This window comes from Gobius niger, assembly GCF_951799975.1.
Source record: "Gobius niger genome assembly, chromosome: 14".
Lineage (NCBI taxonomy): Eukaryota > Metazoa > Chordata > Actinopteri > Gobiiformes > Gobiidae > Gobius > Gobius niger.
In genome coordinates this window covers 17466862-17490400 of record NC_136865.1, presented here as the reverse complement: position 1 = coordinate 17490400, position 23539 = coordinate 17466862, and the positions used below count along the sequence as shown (strand labels likewise).

At 42.2% G+C, this 23539-nt stretch overlaps 1 protein-coding gene across 2 annotated transcripts in view; it reads right to left on the bottom strand.

Moving 5' to 3' along the window:
* Nucleotides 1–23539, bottom strand: part of dtnbp1b (dystrobrevin binding protein 1b) — a 28317-nt gene that overhangs the window by 1542 nt on the left and 3236 nt on the right. Inside the window, exons 2-3 of one of the 2 annotated variants that reach the window (XM_079570518.1) lie at nucleotides 5128–5298; nucleotides 1991–2134 (exon numbers count right to left, since the gene is read on the bottom strand). In XM_079570518.1, coding sequence (XP_079426644.1) covers nucleotides 1991–2134; nucleotides 5128–5298 — 315 coding nt within the window. The remainder of the gene's footprint in view (nucleotides 1–1990; nucleotides 2135–5127; nucleotides 5299–23539) is intronic. The other variant, XM_079570519.1, reaches the window with a different exon arrangement.

Here is a 23539-nt window from a genome sequence, read left to right as displayed (position 1 = left end):
TGAAGTGAATGGGTAATTTCGCAACTCCAGGATTCAACCCACAATTTCCTTGTTGAGAAAGCCCTATCCACTCAGCCAAGCCTAAAAATACATTTAAGTTTATACATGTTTTGTCATTCAGATGCTCCCATTTTGTTAGTAGCCTAATTACAGTGCCTCCCGAAAGTATTCATACACCTTGAAATTTTGCACATTTTGTCATGTTTACAACCCTAAACATAAAGATTTTATTTTGATTTTTTTTACTGAACGTTCACACACAAGTAACAGACAACTGTGAAGTGAAAGCAAAATGATACATGATTCTGTTATTTTTCAAAAAATAGAAAAGTGAAAAGTGGGGCGTGCATAAGTATTCATACAGCATTTTCTGAGTGCATTAAATTGCCTTTAAAACATTCCTAATGACTCCAGAATGTTCACTCCTTGGCCTAGCGGTTAAATAGAGGTCACCTGTGTATAATCTACTCTCAGTATAATTTCAGCTGTTCTTTTAGGCCCTCAGAGCTGTGGTCGGAGTGTATTGGTCACTAAACAACATCATGAAGGTCAAGGAGCACCAGAGAGGTCAGGGATAAAGCTGTGGAGAAGTTTAAAGCAGCATTAAGTTATACAAAGATTTCCCAAGATTTAAACATCTCCCGGGGCACTGTTCAATCCATCATTCAGAAACGGAAAGAGTATAGCACCACTGAGAACTTACCAAGACGTGATCGTCCACCTAAAATATTAGACCGAACAAGGAGAGCACTGGTAAGATATACAACCAAGTGCCCCATGATAACTCTGGAGGAACTGTGAAGTCCTGCCGCTGAGATGGGGGAAACTGAAAGGAGGCCATAAGAAATCCCGTTTGAAGTTTGCTAGAAGTCATATGGAGGACACAGCTCCATGTGGAAGAAGGAGCTTTGGTCAGATGAGACAAAAATTTAACTTTTTGGCCCAAATGCAAAACGTTATGTATGGAGCAAATCTGACACTGCTCATCGCCCTGAGTGCACCATCCCCAGTGTCAAATATGGTGGGGGAGCATCATGCTGTGGGGCTGCTTTTCCTCAGCGGGGACTGTGGAGACTGTAAGAATAGTTGTAAAGATGGATGGAGCCAAATACAGGGACATTTTGGAGGAAAACCTGCTGGAGTCAGCAAGAGAACTGAGGCTGGGGCGGAGATTCACCTTCAGCAGGTCAATGACCCTAAACACAAAGATAAATCTACAATGGAATGGTTTAAAAATAAACATATTAATGTGTTAGAATGGCCCAATCAAAGTCCTGACCTAAATCCTATTGAAAATCTGTGGAAAGGGAAAGGGGACTGCTGTTCACAAACGCTCTCCTTCTAATTTGACAGAGCTTGAGTTGTTTTGTAAAGAGGAATGGGCTAAAATGTCAGTCTCTACATGTGCAAATCTTGTAGAGTCAAACCCCAAAAGACTTGCTGCTGTTATTGCAGTAAAAGGGGGTTCCACAAAGTATTCATTCATGCTGTATGAATACTTATGCACGCCCCACTTTTTGGTTTTCTATTTTTTGAAAAATAACAGAATCATGTATTATTTTGCTTTCACTTCACAGTTGTCTGTTACTTGTGTGTGAACGTTCAGTAAAAAAATCAAAATAAAATCTTTATGTTTAGGGTTGTAAACATGACAAAATGTGCAAAAGTTGTATGAATACTTTCAAGAGGGACTGTATGTGCTCAGGCCGGGCTCAAAAATGGTGACTTGACATAAAACATTGTGACTGTATTTATTTTTAGTGTCACGCTCATGTCCCTGTTGTTCAAGTCAAATTGAGATATTTTCATCTATAACTGTGTTCATGTCGGAGTCCAGCCTATTCACGAGGTATATTGTTTGTTTGTTTGTTTGCACTCAAGGGACCCTTATGTGAATTCAAAAAGATTTAAGCTTTAACCTTTGATGTGTGATTGCGTTCACAGCAGGACATGTTTCCCATTCTTCAAACAACTTTAGTGGGTTGTGTACCTGCGACTGGCGAGGCCGCGCTGTTGTCCTCGCCCCCCGAGTGCAGGAAGACGTCCAGAGCCTCGTGATCGGACATGTCCATCAGGTCCATCTGCTCCAGCATGTCCACGTTCACCTCCATGGACGACATGCTTCCTATTGGCTCTGAGTAGTCCACAGAGCACAGCACCAAGTTAACAAAACATGCCAACAGTCCAGAAGCAAAGACAACAGTAACAAGAGTCTGAGTCCAGGAGGAGCTGTGTGAGTAGAAGCAGTAAGTGTGTAAGTATGGCAATTAGTGGGACGGCTTGCTTCTTCTTTTAATGCTAAAGCGAGTTTTAACACCAACATTTTTGCATGAACTACTGTTGTTTGTGCTGACTTGGTTGTTTAAGTATTAGTTAAAAAAAAAAATCAGTCTAAATCATTGTTAGTTTGTAAAGGTGGTTGGATTCAAACAGGGAAGGTGAAGGGGGGGGGGGAAACAAAACATCCACAAGAAAGTGCAAATGTTTCAGCTTTCGACTACACCTACTATTATATTAGCGCTGTGAAAGTGCTATTAAGCTGTCAAAAGATGAGTCCTGGAGTCACAGCCTTGCAGTCACTGTCACAATGTGCCGCATGCGTCACAAGCCAGTGCACTGTGGGAATTATGGAGCAGGGGGAGCAAAGCGGGGAGGGGCGGGACGTGGTGCGGGAGGAAGCGAGATGGTTGGTTGGCGCAGAGCAGAGCAGTGAGGAGGGATGCCATTGGCTACCATACCTCAAGGAAATGAGGAGAGCAGAGAAGGGCAGCATAGAAAGGGTAGAAGAGCAGCAGAGAGAAAGAATCACAGAAAAGTCACAATATGGGAGAGTTACTTCCCATCAAACACAACAAAAATACCAAGACTTTTCATACATAGGTTATAGGTCCTTGCACACATGTATAGGAATTTGCGTTTTCAAATGTACATTCCCCTCACATTTTTAAATAACAGCTGCACTGAAGTGTTTCTGCACGGCACATCACAAGAAGTACCGCAGCTAATGACTTCCCAGTGTGCAGCCTAGTCTCCGTGCACTTCCTAACAGGTCTGTCAGCTGTGCAATTACCACCGCATTGTCTTGCACACAGTCGGTGCATCGAACAGAACCAAGTCCATTCAGCTTTCTGACCCAGAAGAAAGCGTCTCTGCACCGCACGATAAAAATAAACACCAGTATTGAGTGCCAAAGCCGTGTCTTGTCTGAATCCGGTTGGTCTTGACCTCGCCTAAAAGACTCCCTGCTGTGAGGAGGAAAGTCAGCGAGCGTGACTGAGTTCAAATCCCTCTAGACTGAATATTTCAAAAGCACTGGAGCTCCTTCTTTGCACTTTTATTTTTCCTGTCGCTCTATTTCTCTGTAATGCAGTAATATGAATAGTTGATGATGTACTGTACATTCTGAAGAGTTAATAACAGTAATAATGATGTATTAGTCTTATACTACCAGTGCGCTTTTACATCTGCTCAAAGTCATTTCTTTTGTAGTTAATATTTATTGACTAGGTTCAGGAGCAGGATCACGCACCAACCAATCACTCTTTGCATACAAACCACACGTTCACCTAACCGCCTAAGGGGAGGGCCTTATAAGTTATAACTAACTTCTTCCTACTCCCTTTGAGCAGCACTAATACCTCACATTGTGAAAAATTCTGTATGTTATATGTATACCATACCTGTATGCATATGTTGCTCAAATATACAAACTAAACTAAACCTCGCCTCCAATTACCCATGAGCCATATATACCAAGCCAAGCCTCATCATCTCAGTTTGTTCACCGGGGCGACGGTGGCGCAGATGGTTGAGCGGGTCGTCTCATGATCGGAAGGTCGGGGGTTCAAATCCCGTCTCCTGAAGGTGCACGCTGTCATTGTGTCCTTGGGCAAGACACTTCACCCACCTGCAGTGTCGACGTACATTGTCGACGTGTGTGAATGAGAGTGTGTGTGGATCCTTGCTGTGAAGTGCTTTGAGTGCCTAATGCAAGTGGAAAAGCACTATATACAGAAAACAGAAAGTTGAGACCATTTAAAACAATCGACCCCACCCTCCCAGTCTTTTTTATTTTTCAGCACTGATTCTTCTGCTTTGAGGGTGGGGGTCCCGAAGAGCTGGGTTCATCAATCTATCTATCGGTCCCTGTGTTCGCCACCATCCACTCACTTGCACACTATTCACCCCAGTCACCCGTCCAGGTACTAATCCTCCTGACTTTGGGAACAAGAGACCCTTTTCCTGAGCTTCTCAGAGCCCGAGGTGGTTCATATTGAAAGCTAACAAGTAACCTCTAAATTAAAGTTTAAAGTACAGTGTTAAAATATGGTAGGTTTAATGTGAAGCCATGTCCCAGATTACCAGCCCAATTCCAATAATGTGCTACCCACTAACTATTTACACAATATTTACTTACTATTTCTTTATATGATAATGTTTTGGTTTCCATCGATCAAAAATGTAAGTATAACATAATAACTGTCAGCTGTATATCTCCTCCTTGCCATCGGGATTCGAACAACCGCGAAAGTAATATTTCCACTTTACACCTGCGATTAATCGTAATTAAAATACGGCTAATTCACGGCGTGCACCTTTGCTGAGGATATTCAACACAGCGACTCACATAATCTGACGTGAGGAGCCTTACTGTAAACACGCTCGGCATTACACTGAGGTGGATAATTAGCGATGAATGCTGCAGGCCTCCACTGGCGCCTCCTAGAAACACCACACGCATAAAACACCTCTCCTCCCTCTATAAATCTCTGCTGCCGTCTCCTCTGCTAACAAGCCGTTTCCACAGGATTAGGGCAGCGGGATAAATGAAGAGGAGCAGGGGAAACGGTGCAGTCCCAGGCAGATCCCAGTGAGGTTTGTGCATCTCATTGGGGCTCATCCTTGGGGTATTTCTGTACGAGCCCTCGCTCTTAATTCCCTTAAGAAAGAAAGGTATATGGACCTGAGGGTAGATGTTTTCATATAATAAAAATAATAATAATTTGTATAATAATAATAATACTTTTCTGCATCAGGCGTCATGATAATAGAAGAGCAAACACTGTAAGGTCACATTTTCATAGATTTGTGATTATGCCTGGACTTTAGGCTGTCGGGGGACCTCACCTCTCCTCTCTGTGATCTGCAGGTATCCCGTGGACAGGTACTGCTCCATGTCCTGCTGAAAGGCCTCCTCGAAGAACTTCTGCCGCTCTTTGAGTTTGACCTGAGTGGGCGGGACTCCTCCACCTGGCTCCGCCCCCGGGACCCTCTGCGCGTGCTCCCCCTCCAGCTCCACTGCAAGCACAACACGCTGTCCTCAGTGACAAGAAGCGTTTGCACTTCAGACGGGCACTTGTGAGATTGAAAAAAACATTTAAACAGTACAGAGTGTTACATTGTCTTAAGAACGTGTTGGACGGGGTACTTTGCTGTTGATTTATATCACCATTTGTTGTGGTGTTTTCGAGCAGAGTTTGGATATAAAAGAAATGTCTGAAATCAACACTTAACACCATTTACCAATGGCACACGGATTTGACCAGGACTTGGGGGTGCACCATCACATTTTTCGATACCAGTACTTTAGCAATAGTTGGTTTTCGATACCGATACCTGACCAATACGTTTTTCGATCCCTATGCTAAATGATCATATAGAACCATAAAACAGTTTAACAAAATTAATTTGCTCCTTTTCCTTCCTTCCTTCCATTTCTTTTCTTTCTTTTTATTGCATTTTGTATCATTTATTTGACCTGAAACAACCAAGAAACTTCCATTAACTACAAAAGGGCATATTTTAAATTTTTTCCCCCCCAGTTTTAATCAATCATGGTTTTTCCTCCAATTTTGTCCCAAGTTTTTCTATTGTTTTTTCATTTTTTCCCCCCAATTTATTCCTAATTTCCCCCAAATTTCCCCCATTTTTTCCACTTGTTTTTCCCAATTTTTTCCACTTTTCCCCCAATGTTTCACTTTTTTTTTTCTTTTACATTTTGATGACCAACAGCATCAAAACTTAAATATAAAGACTGTATGTTTCTTTTCGGTACCTGCTTTCGATACCTTTATTTTTTCAATACCCAGCCCGTAAAACCAGGACCAACATGTGCCCCAACTTGTTTCACAAAATGGCAGAAAAGCATATGGCCAGCATCAGCGCTTCAGGGATAACTTGATTACCCTGCATTACTTTCGCATCCATGCCTTTTGTCCTTTGCCCATCTCCCATACTTCTTGCCAGCACCGTTCCCCTTCGCACTCTCCACTACGCCAAGCCCCCTAAAATCAATACTCTGCCTCTGTCTCCACTCCACTGCGGTCCAAGACTTCAACGTCCAGATAAGCGGCTAATCCCTGGGGGCTGGCGCTCCTGAGCCCGCCAACACACACCAACAGGCGCGTGCTCAGGTGAAGTATGAGACACATGCCCCTTGAGGATGGGAAAGACTAGCCCCCTCTCTGTCATCTTCTCTACTCCGGTCAATTTATCTGCTTTATCGGACTGGCTGTCTCTCTCCCATCAAGACCTCATTTTTAGCAGCAAGGCCTGGCTTTCGCTGTTGGAAGGTGTGTATGCAGCGCGATTAGATTAAAGCCTGGGGGAGCGGTGTTCACGATGTTAAGCTTTGTGAGAGGATGGGAGCAGGGGGAGTCGGTGGTGAGGATGCTGTAGGCAGAGCTGTAATGATAGCGCTGGATCCTGTCTCTTGATCTCTGTGGCACCGGTTCAGGTTGAGTCTATGAGGTTTTGAAAACACCTTTACACGCCTTCAAAACTCCCGTCCAAAAACAATGGGCTTGTGCAGACTGATCTTTGCAATGGGGCCCGACGGCGAAACTTCCAACTTGTCTGTGGAACTCATTTCACCCTCATTCAATATCCCTGAGAACACAAGCCGGAGCAGTAACAGAATACACTCACAGTTGCTTTGGTTTGTGGCCTGCTCTCGTTGAAATGCGAAGGAGCTGCTCAGGTTTCTGCTTTCCACTCAAATGTTATCTATTTGCAAACAAGATATCAGACAGTTGCGAGACAGTCTTGCAACACTGGTAATTCATTTCACACATCGCTTCTTTTTCGCTGTAAACGATACAAAATGGAAGCGGGAGAACACGTACTTCCTCAAAATGTTTATTGTCCACACTCCCAGGCGAACATAATACTCCCAGATGTTGCATGACAATGAATCACCGACACACGATCTGCTTACGTTTGGCTGTGGGAGGCTTCTCGACATGACAACACCTGCTGTACGGTCCTTTTCGTGGAACTAATTATTCTTCTTCCCTATAGATGCTGCTCTTCATCGCCCTCCTCCACTACATCACACATGTCCTGCAGTGTGTTACGTCGCTACAGGGCTATTTTTAGCAAAAGGCACATATTTAGGCTGCAGGATTAGGTACATAATAAACAGCACTATGTAAATAAAAGGCAGTGAGTAAAAAAGGACGGCAAACAGCACTGCAACCTTAACTGAACCTGGATTGCCACAAATTGAGGACGATTTATGGACATGCTAGACCTTCAAAAGTTCAAATGTTAAACTAAAGGAGGAACAGCTGCTGGGATTTTGTAAGTGAGAAAGAGTCCTTTTAGGCTTATTCCAAACTGGTTTTAGCTGTACGATGTGGCAACCCATGGTAGCGCAGCGGTTAGCGTCTCCGCTTCACAGTTAGAAGGTCCCGGGTTCAATTCCCACCAGGACAGGGCCTTTCTGTGTGGAGTTTGCATGTTCTCCCCGTGTCTGCATAGGTTTCCTCCGGATACTCTGGTTTCCCCTACCACTAAAAACATGTGCAATAGGTGAATCCTCCAGCCAGGTGACTCTGACCATCAGCCTGGCTCCACATCATGGAGATGGGTCCCCGGGCGCGGCACTGCTGTCGACCACTGCTCCTTACGGGTTGCCCCAGCAAATGCAGAAGACAAATTTCCCTATGGGGACAATAAAGTAAAGTATACAAACAAAACAAACAACCCAAAGTGTCTGCTTTCTGATGACGACTCAAGAACCAAAACGTAAACCACGCCAGGCTGATAAATTGTGTGTATTGATTGGCTAAGATCGGCATCACATCCGCAATGGTGACTCACAGTAATCACTGTGAGTCACCACAGTAATCACGATTTGATTTGACCGATTGTAATCAAATCGGACTTTTATCGAACACAGATGTTGAAATGAACAAAAACATACAATACCTTTAAACAATCAGGCGTGTGCTGAAGAATGATGTTTGGATGTGACATCTTGCAATTTCCAAATGAGCTACTTGTTGTTTAAAGATTTGCTCCTTTGTTTTATAAAGTACGCTATATGCACAATAGGCCAGGATGTGTGTGTGTGAGTGAATGGTGGTGGTCAGAGGGTCTGTTGGCGCAGACGTGTGTAGTCGCGAAAGCGCCTCTGACAGTCTCCCCCAGGGGAAACTGAAGCTACAAACGTAGCTTACCACCACCGAGTATGGAGTGAATGTACAATGTAAAGCGCTTTGTGACTATATGTCTGTGAAAGGCGCTATATAAATAAAGATCTTCTTCTTCTTCTTCTTCTATATTTGACTAGTTGATTAATATCAAAGTGACAACAATTCTCTTCTCCCATTTGCAACGAGATTCTCTTGGGAGTCCTAACAAAAAAACATCTACTGATGATTCATACACTCTATCCCATTAAGTTAGTCACAGCACGCCGCATGATGTCAAGTGAAATCACGACGCTTCATTCGATTACACGAAGAAGAAAACTGATTTGAAACCGCAGTCTCTATAACAAAAGCAGTTCTTTTTATATAAACCCTTTATTTTCAATCAATGCTTTCAAAGTGTTATTTCTTATTAGCACCATGTGTGTGCAAAACCCAGGAGAAATCTAAACCGCTGTAAACATTGCTGGGTAATTTCATTCTAGCTTTAAATGTAGACAGATCAATATTGAGCCAGACATTTTCTGCCAATTATACAAAGCTATTTTCTGCACCACAAACACAAGAAAGCAGTAGCATGTGCTTTGGGATAATGTATGTCATGCACCTGCGTACATATTTATAGGAGAGAACACAAGGTCTGTGGTACAGTGCTTGCTCCCTTTGATATTGTAGTGCTTAATCTAACGTCAGTCTTGTGTGTTCAGACCTATTCGAAGCAGTGTTGTTAACTTAAGTAGCTGCAGCTGAGCAGAAAAACGAGAGAAGGATTTTCAAAAGCCTTGCTCACATAAAAGAAAATCCGACTTTGTTAGAAAAACACTTCTCTGAAGAGCTAAATAATATCAGTATTAAAACTCAGCATTCTGAGATTGCAAACATCTTTGAAAACTTTAGCCTCATTGTGGTATAATGACCATGAGGGGGGGAAACTGTTTTATGCTTTTAGTCACAGCCGTCTGCTATTAAGCAAGAGGAAGAAATCATGACAGGTTTTTAATATGGAAAATGTGTTATCTACTGGAGTAGAAAGTGTCACAAAATATGTTATTACGTAGATTAAAAAACAATACTATGAAAGTGTGTAAATAATTGCTTAACTCTGACTAACATTCATAAGACCATGCAGCTTTTTCTGACATCAACAAATGAAAACAGCATTTGGGTCTTAGACTGGTGAAGATTTAGTTTCTAGGCTGCCTTCAGTGTCAGGACTTAGGGCTTACGTGAAGTGTCCTCGCAGCTAAAGCATGGGCTGTGAACACGCCCTTGAAGCCTGCGGAGGTCATGTTACTGTATTATTATGTCTTCAATCAAAAAACACTTCCCAGCCAAACTCATCCCTGTTGTTTCACACACTTTGCATCACTCACTATCTGAAATAAATCTCCCTGGTTCGCGCCGTCACGTTAAATTAGCTGTCTCGCCTTGTGATGGATTTGTTTTCTTATGAAGATCTAATAATTCGCAGTGGAGAGGAGACACTGACTCTTCCTCCTCTTCCTCATCTTAAGCCCTATACTCTCTCAGCCGGGGTATTTTTAGATTCAGTCCGCCTCGCCACTTCTCTCAAATGCTCAGGTTTCTGCCAACAGCGACCCCCCATTTCCCATAAATACATGGACATAAAAGCCTTTTTGTTGCATTTTAACATGACGTGCGTTACATAACAAGTGCTTGGTATACAGGCAAAGTGGGGTCCTGGGAGACGAAGGGAAACAACTTGTAGCAGATTGTGTTATGTGGATTTGACATGTTACAATGTAGATGGAATAATATAAGGAGACGTCTATCACTGTGCTTAAACGAGCATGCCAAGACTGCATGACTTACTAAGCTCAGTGGAAAGTAAAAGAACTGTTGTTTTTCTCAATTTTGGTACACTGGAAAAAAATGTATTATTTTTTTATTTATTTTCATGTGTGGTGAAACTCTGTGTGGAATACTGTTTATTTTTTACTCAATGTACATTAAAATGAAATTAGATATTAAATGAATTAAATATGGGTAAATACTTCAGTAGGACTTTAACATGACTTTCAATAACAATCTCTTTGTCAGGGTAGTCCTGGCCTCAGAGGGGATCCTATTGTCCATCTCGGGACTCTTCTCGATGTGAGGCACGAGCGCTAACCGCTGCACCGCTGTGCTCCACTGCTTAAGCTGCTTGACAATGTCATTCAGGTTAGAAATGCTACAGTAAGTTCAAAGCTAAAAAATAATGCACTTCATTACATTACTATAATTTTCTTGCTATTCGAAGCTTTTTGGCTGAAAGGAGAGATCCTTTAACCCCTAAACCAGATCCATATTTTGAGATATGCCTATTACCTCAGTGAAAGTCTACAAACATGTATTGAACAAAGTGAATTTGCATTTGGTGCAGTTTGTGGAGGAATTCGCGACTCCCACATGTAGCTTCTCTGAGTGAAACAGTAACCATCTTCCAATTTGTGTGGGCTCTAAACACGCATTAACCCATTTTGTTAACTGCACTTGTAACCAGGCAACTAGGGCCCTATTGCCTACAATAAACATGAAAAAAGGCACATCTTTAAATTCCTCTCAAATAGAATGCAAGTCTTTTTCAGCAATTGTGGTAACAGCTCATCCCCAAGTGCATTTTTCTCGCAAACTCACTCAGCCTATGTCAGAAAGAGGATCATGACAACACACGAAAAACACAGTTATAGATACAGCTATTTGAGCTGAATCTATAACTTTATTCTTCAGTCACAAGTCACAATTAAAATGGTCCAAGGAATAAACTGTGGTGTGAACCCATTGATATCATAAGCACACAGAGCACACTGCATCACCTAATGGATAATTACTTCCATTAAACCACTGAACATTGACATGAACGGCTCGGGCAGAGTAAACAGACTGTAAAACAGGCGGAGAGAGGATGGTAACTGGGTCGGACAACGCATCAGGATGTCAGCTGCAGTGCACAGCAGCATCATGAACGGTACATACAGTATGTTGAGGCGTGAGAGATGGAGCGATTACATCTGCAAGAGTTGAAGGTCACCTGTGAAGTGAGAGGCAGGAGGCTGTCCAAGGCTGAGCATGTCGCTGTGTGTAAAGCATCCCGCTGACTTATGCCCACATTACATTGTACATCACTGTTACGAGAAGGTCAAAGACACCTCTGAACATTTACGGCCGCAGTCGCTCACCAGACAGGGACCTGATTTGGTTGGATTGTCAATGAATGACCAGAGCACAAGAATACCTGGAATCGCTTTATATTAAGATGTGATAGTTTAGTATTAAAAAGGTATTAATAAGCATTAGTAATCTGTTTAAGGTTAGGGTTAGGCCTTGAATAAGCACATTATTCATGTTAATAGATGGCAGCTTATTAATATCTTTACAAGCACAATATTCACAGCCAATTAATTACTAATGCTTATTAATACCTTATTAATACTTTTATGAGCATACGTTATCTAATACTATGTTTTAAAGCTAATTATTATAATAATATTGCATTGGTTTGATATAGCGCTTTTCTGGACACTCAAAGACGCTTTACATTGTATTATTCATTCACTCCATACTTGGTGGTGGTGGTAAGCTACTGTTGTAGCCACAGCTGTCCTGGGGTAGACTGACTGAAGCGAGGCAACCAGTTTGTGCCATTGACCTCTCCGACCTGCACCAACCACTCACACACTCACTACATTCACCCAAACGGTCTCCCATCAAAGTACCACCTAAGCCCTTCCTTCTTAGCTTCAGAGATCTGACGGGATCGGGCAGAGCAAAGGCGGTGTGGCATCATGCAATTAGATCACAAATTACATTAAATCTTAGTAAAAAAAAAAAAAAAACAGTCTTTATATTGAGCTAGGATAGCAGAATGAGAGGTGTTTTGTCGGTGAGCAATTACCAACTGCCAGCCATAATTTCCATGTTATTAAACTTTCAGATACCATCCCATTACAATACTATTTACTGTAGCTGTGCCATAATTAAACTAGAATTACAGTCATGTGAAAAGGCATTGGCTCTATCTTGCAATGTAAAAGAACTCTAATTCCACTCACTTACTCTAACTCCCTCTAATTCCATTTCCTTGTACCTTAGAGTTAGGGTTAGAGTCGGCCAGTTTGGCTCTTTACGTGCACCGCTGCTGATTCAAACAATGGAAGGGCAGAAATATTTTAGATGTTGGCTTTTTTTTTAAAGGTTACTCGTTTGACCCTGTCTATGCGGCAACTGAAATTAATTTATTCTATGTGCCTCAATGTCAAATACTGGCTTAGAAACAGATGGTGCACGCAGCCACAAAACCTGAAGACAATCGAAGCAGTATATAAATGGTGGTAAATAAGCAGTGGAGATAATAAGTAACGTCTTATATGTTTAAATAGCAGCTGCAATTCAGCTGTAAATGATCTATATCTTCAACATGTTTTTGTGTCTAAACATAGTGGAGTAAATTGCCCAAAGCTGCCGGGTCGTGAGCACGGAGATGATATATAATTATATTTTTAGCTAGCTTTGTGCGCCCCCCCTGCCAGCTGACATTTAACTCACAACATTTCCGTGGTTCCGGGGCATCTGGCCTTTGTGAAGCGCACATTCAAGTGTACATCACAACACACAGAAACACCTTCACACTAGTATCTGAGGAGAAAGGTCAAATAGCAATATGCATATGCAGGTCAGAAGAGAGACAGTCCCATGAGGTGTCTCAGAGTTCAGCTTGACAAGACCCAAGCGAACAGTGTCAAAAATAATGCATAAAGAAGGAGGAAGTCGTCTCCCAGCGCTTCTGCGTCCTGTCAAACGTCCCATTTCACACAATCTGTTCAACGGCGCTTTCGACACATTTGCCAACAGCTGCCCACAGGAACATGCTTCAGTTTGCATAAAGTTTGAGTGACATGCTCTGCCTGGTAACTGGGGAATGTATCAAGAGTTACATTACAGTGAGGAGAACGAGTAAGAGCGAGGCAAAAGGTCCAAAATGTTTAGAGATTCCAGTTAGTTTGCATTGGTGTTTTGCTGGAATATAGATTATGTCTTCATGTATATTCATTCAAGAGGTAATGAGAATTAAATTCTCAATAAGAAGGAATTTTAGTTGTTGGTGAAGATGAAACACTCTCAGGATCCAGGAATCTTGGAAGGATTTTGCAACATGGCAAGGTAATGCTATTAAAGCCGTACTGAGTAACTCATGCCCCCAGAGGCCATAAGCACCACTGCAGGTGTCGTAGCATGTTGCAAACAAAGAGTGAGAGGGATATTGTACATCCCATTACACAATGGAGATAATAGTTTTCACTCAGACTTGGCTGCAAATACTGTTTAAGTGACGCTAGCCGCAGTTAGCTTTGCCCGTTAGCCTGCTAGCCTCTTCTTCGCGATAACCAGGAGTACTTTGGTGTCCGCACAGTAACGTGAAGATATTACTGCTATTACTGCGCGGACGTGGAAGTGCTCCTGGTATTATTATGCCTTACAATATAGTTCCCCTTTGTATCCGCTTAGAAAATCCACATTGTTTAATTTTGTGTAACGATACTTCATCATGTAACACTTCACGTAAACATATTTAAATAGGGAAAACGTGGAAAAGCCTGGTAGCTTCTATCTTCACCTCGTTTGGAGCTATAAAGGAGAGGAGGAAAGGCTAAATGCTTACGCCGCCTGTGCTGTTTTTACATGACTGAGGTCATGTGTGAAGACCAGACAGGTACAAATGAACTCGTCTAAGATAAGGTAAGAACATATCTCAGTATGCAAAAACAATGGCCTATTCGTTTAATGTAATGGTTATTATTCCAGCCACAAGGATCAACAGAATATGTTGCTTTACAAAATGTGTTATGCCGTTAAGACCATTTAATGGTTCTTTTACAGGTTGTAGCACTAGAGTAAAAGAAGTTAAAATGCTAAGAACAGTTAAACTCATGTGATAAATAGAGCATAAGGAGGTAAGAATACTTTATGAGGAGGTTAATTGCTTGCCTTGAAGGGAGCTTTACTCATGCAGATAAGTAAAAAGTACTGCCAGAATCACTGTGTGTTAGTCACTCATTTGAAAATCTGGCAAAATGTATTTGAAAAGACAGCGGGGAAAACTGATCTCTTGCCTTGAAAATCCGATTCAGAAAGATGCGGGATATTTGCAGAGTAAGAGTTCGCCTCAGGGATAAAAGGACTAGTTTTGGGTCCTCACATTCACACGAGTTTTATGATGCATTATGGAAGAATCCTCTCTTTTCTGCTCTCAGCACAAAACAGCCTTACATCATCACACCGGTGCATAACCTCAGCCCCATAATAGATCCTCCTCTAACAAATAACAAAACCTCAACAATGGAAGTGTAACATCTTTCACACAAAACAGTAAATCAAGTTTTGAAGCACAGTTTGTCACCTCCGGTTTTCAGGATGCAGAGTGCCAGGTCTGTTTAGGGATGATAGCACACAATGGGAGGTGATGGAAGCGCTTCAGCAATCAAACGTGTAAGATATGGTAAGAGGGGGTCATGGCACTTCTAGGTACTGTTCTGAAAATGCATCAATGCACAAACCACTGCCTCGTGAAGTGGATCAATTGCGGACGAAGGGAAAGTATCCAATTTACTCCTTGCCGTATCTTCTACACCGAGCATTTCCATCACACACAAGTTTAGTTTAAAAAAAGAAAAAAAGAAAAAGATATTAGAACATAGCAGAGACATTTGCTTCACAAGTACACTCCAATTTTAACAGTTTAGTTCAAAACAATCTCACAGATGCACATTGGAAAATCCCAGTGTGCCTCGAAGTGAAGTGCATGCACATTATAGCTGTGAAATCTCAAAAGTCACACAGCGCCAAGAAACCTTTTAACAACAGTTTAGGCTCACTGATCTGTTTCCACAACAAATGTCTGACTTCTGGAGCCAATGTTAAAGATTGTCTATTATTAGATCTTCAAGATGATAAGGAAAAGTGATGTTTGGAAGACAAATGTAAAATACTGAGAAAAGCATTGTTTCCATCTCTCAAATGAAAGACGGTTATAATCAAACTGCACATTTATGGTGCATGAGTATCAAGATATGCCCTAAACCAGGGGTGGCCAACCCGCGGCTCTCGAGCCGCATGCGGCTCTTGGCCAATCAGAGTGCGGCTCTTTGCATGATTGGAGATGTTTAATACAATGCGTTTCTTTGCAAAATAATTGGTAAATATTTCCCATAAACTGTAACAGTCTTTGACCAAAAATCCAACCATCGTCCTACAGACCCTGTTTCCATCTCTACATGAATGAGAGTCTGTATCTCTCTCCTTTTCGAGGCAGTGTGTAAAAGGAGCCCGTGCAGCCTCACTCACAGCGGGATGTAGGTTGAACAACAGGCAGGCAGATCGTGGCACTAGGATTAGCTTCTGTGCTTTTCAGATTTCTGATCAGCTACTCTTTATTTGATGTAATTTGGCCACATATTCACAGAAAAAGATCAAAATTAGGAAATGGAAAAAAGCGGAGCTCTTATTAAGCGTATGATGCGAAGCGCGACATCGTAACGCGGAAGTACGCAAGTCATGACTTTTCTTTCACACGTGCTATAACTGTAACAGATGCAACTTAAAACAGACTCTCAGATCCTCCAGAGGCTCCTGGTTAAAGTTTATGAACTTTGTGCTGCCCAGAGTGCGTTCTTTGCACAGTCCAGTCAGGACGAAGCTGCAGGCACTGAGCGCACAGGCCAGGGGCGAATCAGAGAAGGGGGCTCAGTGGGCAAGGCCCCCACACAAACACACCCCAGCATTAAAAATAATAAAAATAATAATAATAATCTAATTCTGTCTCAGTCAGAACAGGAAACACAAAATGTCATTTAATATACATGTATTTCAATCTTGTTGAGGAGTAAAACCATTCAATCTAACACAATTATTTAAAAAAAAAAAAAGAAAAAGGCATAAAGTTATAGTTTATTGTGATTAAATAAAACGGTCACATTCTATTTAATCACAATAAAGTACCGCCCCGGGATCTCGCTAATGGTCGGTGCCTTTGTGGCTCTTCACAGGATCAAGGTTGAAAATTTCGGCTCTTGGTCTCCGACTGGTTGGCCACCCCTGTACAGATATGAGTTCTGTCATCACCTACCAAATGACTCTTAGGTAGATTTTCTGTATGCACCGGTATGTGTTTTTCAGTCTACATCGGCCTCATGGTGTATAATGTGCTGCTCTTGATGAATTTTTCATGTTTGAGTGCGAGCTTAGATGAATGCTAGATTAGCGCATATGTAAGACGCCTGATCAAGTGGAAATACTCCAGGCAGGTGTAGTGTCATGTGTAGCACACCGCTTCTATAATTTAAAATGCATTCAAGGTTTTTACAATGCAATGCTAGTCACTGTAGTAGAAGCATTTGTAAAATCGAGTTGTAACAGTTGTAGCTGTTGTAGTTGATATTTACAATGCAGGTTTTTTTTTATGTGAACGCTTCTATCTCTGCATCCTGGTGACATCAGCCAGACTGCTTTTCATGTTTATTTATCTGATAACTATAATGTTAAAACAATACAGTCCATTCCAGTCTCAAACTCGAAATACAAACAGCATATTTTTTCACAGTATAGTTGTGTCACTGTACAAAACAATACTACGTAGGATAAGTATAGATGCCGAGAAGTCAGAGAAGCAGTTCGTCGACCAATGGCTTTATTTAGCGTCCTCATTTCCTCGTTGCACGGCTCACTGACTGGGGAAGCTTCCAGCGAGTGGCAGCAGCACGAAAGGCACTGTATGTAGGTTAAAAGGAAATCGAGTGGATTAATGGTATGGCTGTATGGAGTGTATGGCATCCCTAAACTTCGAGCACCCAGTGATGCTCTGACGTGTATTAAAAATGGCCTTTAGTGATGTCTCTTGGTTTACTTTTTTTCTAACTGCGTACATTACGCCCACAAAACTGATATTGCATCATTATTGAAAGATTAAAGATTGAAAAGCTTTTATTGTCAATTTATATGAATTGAAAAGTTTGTTTCTCTCAAGTCCTTAGTGTGGAGCAGGGGGTGGGAGGAGAGGGATGGAAGTAGAGGCTATAAGGAAGTTCAGCTTCCTGGTGGATAAAACTGTTCTTCAGTCGACTGGACCTTGCCTGTGGATTACGCAGTACCCTCGCTAAAGGTATTACCTTGAAGAGACTTTGTCATGGGTGTGTAGTGTCCCTGGTGATAGGCCAGCTGATTACATACATACTGCTCCTTTATTTATGTTTTTGGTAATGCCTGGCCCCAGGAGGAACGTACATGTTTTTAGTGGTAGGGGACACCGAAGTACCCACAGGAAACCTATGCAGACACAGGGAGAACATGCAAACTCCACACAGAAAGGCCCGCCTGGCCCGGGAATCGAACCTAAGACTTTCAGCTGTGTGTCAACAATTACATAGCCCATAGCAGTATGCTACCTTTGCTAGCCAACTCTTTGCCATGTCTTTATAGTGGAGTATCTGAGATCTTGCAGAATATGGGCCTGTGAGCCTGTTTTAAGAGTCAGTTAAGGATTCTTAGACCTCAATTGTAACTCCTCTTTATACATATATACTACCGCTCAAATGTTTGGGGTCACCCAGGCCAGTTCTATAGCTTTTTCATTCAGCAGTGCTAGCATTATTGCACAAGGGTTTTCTAATCATCAACGCATGTGAATGTAAATGTACCATTAGAACACTGGAGCGATGGAAGCTAGAATTGCACCTCTGCACACCTGTGTAGGTATTCCTTTAAAAATCACCCGTTTCCAGCTATAATAGGCATTCACAACATTAACAACATCTGTATTCCTGAAAAATTAAGTGACCCCAAACCTTTGCGCGGTAGTGAATATTTGTAGGAACAGACAGACAGACATACAGCCAGACAGCGTCAAACTTGGCCACGGCAGCGAGGCATTGCCAATAGCAACATATCAAAATCTTGAGATAAAATGCGTCACAGAAATGTCACTTGTCTTCTATTTATTTCTTATTTTATTTCCCCGGCAAGCAGAAAAAAATCTAAGATGCCTCTTTCCTCCTAACTCTTTATTATATGGCTGATTAAACACTGGACCAGGCACTTTATTATTGCAAAACCTCTATGTAAATGGTTTCTGTGCATACATCACTGAATATTTCGGAGGTTCAACTCTGCCACAGCTATCAGCAGCATCTCTTTGTTTTGCTCCGGTTCAGCGTGGTGTCACTCCACATTTTCTCTCACATTCTCTGCTCAGCCTCTTTAGTCAAAGCGCGGCCTCATCTGTGTGCACCGCGAGTGTGGCCTCCTCTTAGCCCGGCATCAATTGTTAAAGGATCATCTTTTTCCAGACGAGACAATGGCAGGGGGGCGTTTGCAAGCACCAGCACTGCCTGACTCTCAGTACCAGAGCAGCAGTAACAGCAAAAAAACAAGCTTTCACACCAAAAGCACATGTATCGGGGGTGAGTGTTTTGCACAAGTTAGATGTGCAGTAACAGAAGTGGGAATCAAACCAACAGCTATTTAATTAGCTACCCTGACCAAATAATTCTTCTTCTGTGTCAACTAATTTTAAGAGTTTTAAGTCATAGTCAGTCCATAAAAAACATGTTTTTGTATTTTGTTTCAATTTTTCTGAAGAAAAGGGTTGTTGGCCCAGTGACACAGCCATACCTGCATCCATCTGTTGTTTTCGTCAGTGGCTACTAATTGGGCTTCCCAGTTACCTGGTGCACAGCGTGAAATACCTTCCCCATAGAAGCCCGTTTGATAAAGCTCTGAAAAACAGCTCGAAAACAGTACACTAGATCCCCAAAGGACAGAGTTTGAGACACATCCAAAACTAAAAGCGTGATCTAAAATAGAGGACATGCACGAGCGACATTCCGTTACTGCAGAGAGTAGCAGGGATTGGACAGCAGGAATGGGAAAAGGGAGAAAGATGTGCTCTATGACCGCAGCCCAAATAAGAGGTCCTTCAGGGTTTCATCTGCCTCTGCCTGACCTGGCTTTCTTACATAAGCCATGGGAGGTTTAAAGTGAGAGCTCAAGCAAGGAGGAAAGCTTCATACAGGGACTAAAAATAACCTAAAGACGGCAGACCACCATCCTAATTGATTTAGGTATGGGTAGTTTCGAAGGCAAGTGAATTTGAATACATAAAATAGTTTGTAGAGGAAAGTGGATTATTCTGTTAAACTTTCAGATACACACATATTGCTCTCGGTTTATCCTTAAAAATATATAATAAAAATCTGACATATTTTCATAAATACTCGAGGTTGTGAGGTTTCGGAAACTGTCTGGCAAAGTCCTAATTGAATCTAGTTTCTTTCAGGCCACACGGCTCCCTCCATGTCGCGTTCCCCCTGAAGAGTGGGAGGCGAGAAGCGATGGAGCACCTGCTGAAGTGCATCACACAAGATCGGAAAAGGCAATTTACAAACCATCTGCGAAGCGATCGGAGAATAAAACCCTGCATACATATCGAGACTTGTTAAGACCCCATGAATATGCGGTTACATAATGATTGAGCAGCGCCTTCCCCAGAGTGAAATATACTGGAAGACAGACTGTCATCTTTAGTCCCCTGCCTCAACATCATCCCTGGGCGAGCGTGAGTGGGCGTTTGAAGTCATCTGACAGCTTAAATCCACCTCACCCTGAAAACAAAACAACTGCTATAAATGTGGGGCGCAATTATGCGGCTGCCACTATTGTCCTGTTAATTATGATCATTATCCTCTTTGTGGATGTGTCCGAGAGCGCCTTCGTCATCGGGGTAGTTTCTCTTTGTGATTAACGGCGGGCATTAATTGTGATTGTGAAGGGTTTATACGACTTCACCCAAATGGGAAGTGTCCAAATATGAGGAGGAGAATCAGGAGAAAACAGTTAATATACACCAGAAACTACCAAAACAAACACCATTGGTAATATTCACCAGAAACTACCAAAGAACAATGGTAAATACCGCCTTCGCGATGCCCAATCCCGTCAGACCTTGGAAGCTAAGCAGGGAAGGGCCTGGTCGGTACTTGGATGGGAGACCGTTTAGTAACACCAGGAAGCCTAGCGAATGTAGTGAGTGTGTGAGTGGTTGGTGGTGGTCAGAGGGGCCGATGGCGCAGACTGGTTGCCTCGCTTCCGTCAGTCTACCCCAGGGCAGCTGTGGCTACAACAGTAGCTTACCACCACCGAGTATGGAGTGAATGAATAGTGCAATGTAAAGCGTCTTTGAGTGTCCAGAAAAGCGCTATATAAAACCAATGCATTATTATTATTATTATTAATACAACAAACAAATAAAGCCACACAGTGTGCTTGTCTCTCCTCAAATGTGACTTAACTTTGCAGGGAGCGGGACATCACCGGCTCGTCTCCATGGAGATGTTGCTACTTTCCCTTGACAACGTGCACAATATTGATTAATACAACACTGCCATTACACGGTGAGATTTGACCATTACTGCTGTAAAAACGAAAAATAGCCACACATTAATCTCCTGCACACAACGCTCAAAGCCATTCCGTATTATATCATTACTTTATTACACTTCATAATAAGATTTTTTTTTCCTCGATTCCATTCTCCATTAATTTTAAATGCATGGAAAACCCCACTCCTCAGTATAGCAGGCTGCTGCCTCTGATCGGAGTGCACTCTGTGAACCGTCAGCGCAGCCAATTAGCCCGCTCCCCGAAAACAGCACTGGCCTTCTCTGTCTTTATCATTTCCATTCATTGTCAATGCTTTTAGGGTAATCTCTGCCAATTCTGTTATAGACATGTTCAGTACATCTTATTTCCTCCTGTCAACTCTTTTCTGCCATGTACGTTCACTTCCTTGCTTCTGTTTCTCCCCCAATTGTTTCTCCCTTCTCTTGTGTGGACTGAAGTAATCCCAGAGGGACTGTTTCCTGCCAGAACAGCAGCTGAATACAGTTTGAGCGCACAATAAGAGCACTATAGATAGACACTGGGGTCCTGCCAGCGACACCTGTTCGTCCAGGTGGGCTCGGCTTGACAACCAGAGGGTAAAAAGGGGAAATAGAAAATAGAGCCGTGAGGAGAGGCTAATAAGCCACTGACAGAGGAGGAGTGTGGGAAATTATGCTGGAGGAATTTACATTCAAATCAAAAAAATGGATAATATCATCTTTCCGCTAATTACTACAACTGCTACTGAGTTTACGAGAATAGATTTATAGAGTCGGTGCAGCTGTGCATGTTTATGTATCGCCCTTTGCAGAACTTTGCAGAATGCAACTGCACCCGTTACGCAATAATACAGTAGTTAGTTCACACTTACACCTGCAGCTATTCTTATACAAGGAGCATCTCATTTATCAAATAGTATAGAGTTATTCATGCTCTGGTACCAATTGGTATATAATCAATATTTAAATGCTTCAGAAGGGTAGGTAGTAAGGTAGTAAAGGTATTCAGAGTATTAAAAGTGGTCAGCTGGTTTCACTTCCCCTTCTCAGAGGCCTCTTCAGCTGAGCAACAGCCTACTTACACAAACAAGCTTTATGCTAAGGCCATATTATCACCGATTGTTTGGAAATATGGACGAATTTGAGCTTTCACCCCAAAGTTGAAAACAAGCATCAAACCCTGGATCTTCGAGCACATAGACAAATCTTGCACATCATTTACACTGTGTCTTAACCAGGTGACACACACCTTTCTTTTTCTAACATCTAGAAATCAAGTAGTCATAAAGTCAGGTATAAATGCTGTAGATGAAACATGCTATCATCTGCAAGTAAGACGTTCCAAAGCCACAGTCAGTGGAGATTAATATAATCCATTCTTTCCTCTTGACTTCAGCGCACATTCTGTCATGGTTCAGGCCAGACTCATCTTCAGAGACAATTAGCCGCCCCAATTCAGAGGCTGACCCATCCTCCATCCAATCAAAGGGAGCGTGACCTCCATTTAAATGGGATCTCTGCCTCTGTGTTTACATGCTTTAGACCAGTGTTTGATTCCATCAATTAGCCCGTTAACGCTTCCTTGTCATTATGCATGCGTCTGTGTCCAGAGATGTTTACTGAATACATAAACATGCAAATCAAGCCTGACTCGACAGTGCCATTTACAATATTTGTGTCAACTAATGCAACAGAAATGGAAGTACTATCTGTCATAAAGTATCCAACAGCACAAATATTTTTTTTTATCAGAGATTCAACATTTTTTGCAAATGTGAAATGTATTTATCAATCATCCATAACTGATTGGTTTAGGATTCAAGGTGGTGCACTGGTTAGTGCTCTTGCCTCAAAGCAAGAAGGTTTCCTTTTGTTTATGTATTTATTTGAGCCGAGACAACGTACAATATACATTAACCTCAGGAAGGAACTGTATTATTCCAGTGTGAGGCACTTGTGCACTGTTCAGGTTTCACCTACCACTAAAAACATGTACAGCAGCTTTCCCTCGAGGGTCAGGACTCCTCTGATCTCATCTCATTCTTTAATAAAGGAAGAAGCCTGTATATAAACTTTCTCTAAAGTCTGTACTCTGTGAAGAGAGACCCAAATTAGCATCTAAAGCTCTGTGATCACAACTTAGCAAAACAGTAAAAGCAAAACTTTAATTATGACTTTTTAACTTGATAAGTAGGTTCAGGAAACACTATGCCAAGAACGCTTTCATAAGGGACTTAAATATTTCCATTCCACTTTCTTTGCAAAAGAGCTGTGCATGGCTCTAGCCCGGAGAGACAGCCCATGTACTATATTTCAATAGTCCAGACCCCACTCATTAAAGCAGCACAAAAGACTAATCACATCTGAGGAGCTTTGATTTACATGCAATTAAAGTTTCATGAGGTCCCAGATAAACCAGAGCAGAGAGGGAAGGACGGGTGAAGGGAAGGGGAGCAGATGTAGCCAGGCAGTCTGCGGGAGGAGGGGGAGTTGGCGGGGGAGAAGGAGGGCGGAGGTGAGGCAGCAGAAGTGATGACACAGCACATCCATCTCGGTGGCAGGTGCCGGCTGTTGCTGCTTTACAGAGGATGGGAACGAGGAGGAGAGATGGAGAGAGGTGCAGCAGCGCGATAACACAGCACTGAGCAAACATTTACAAAGCACTTCACACTG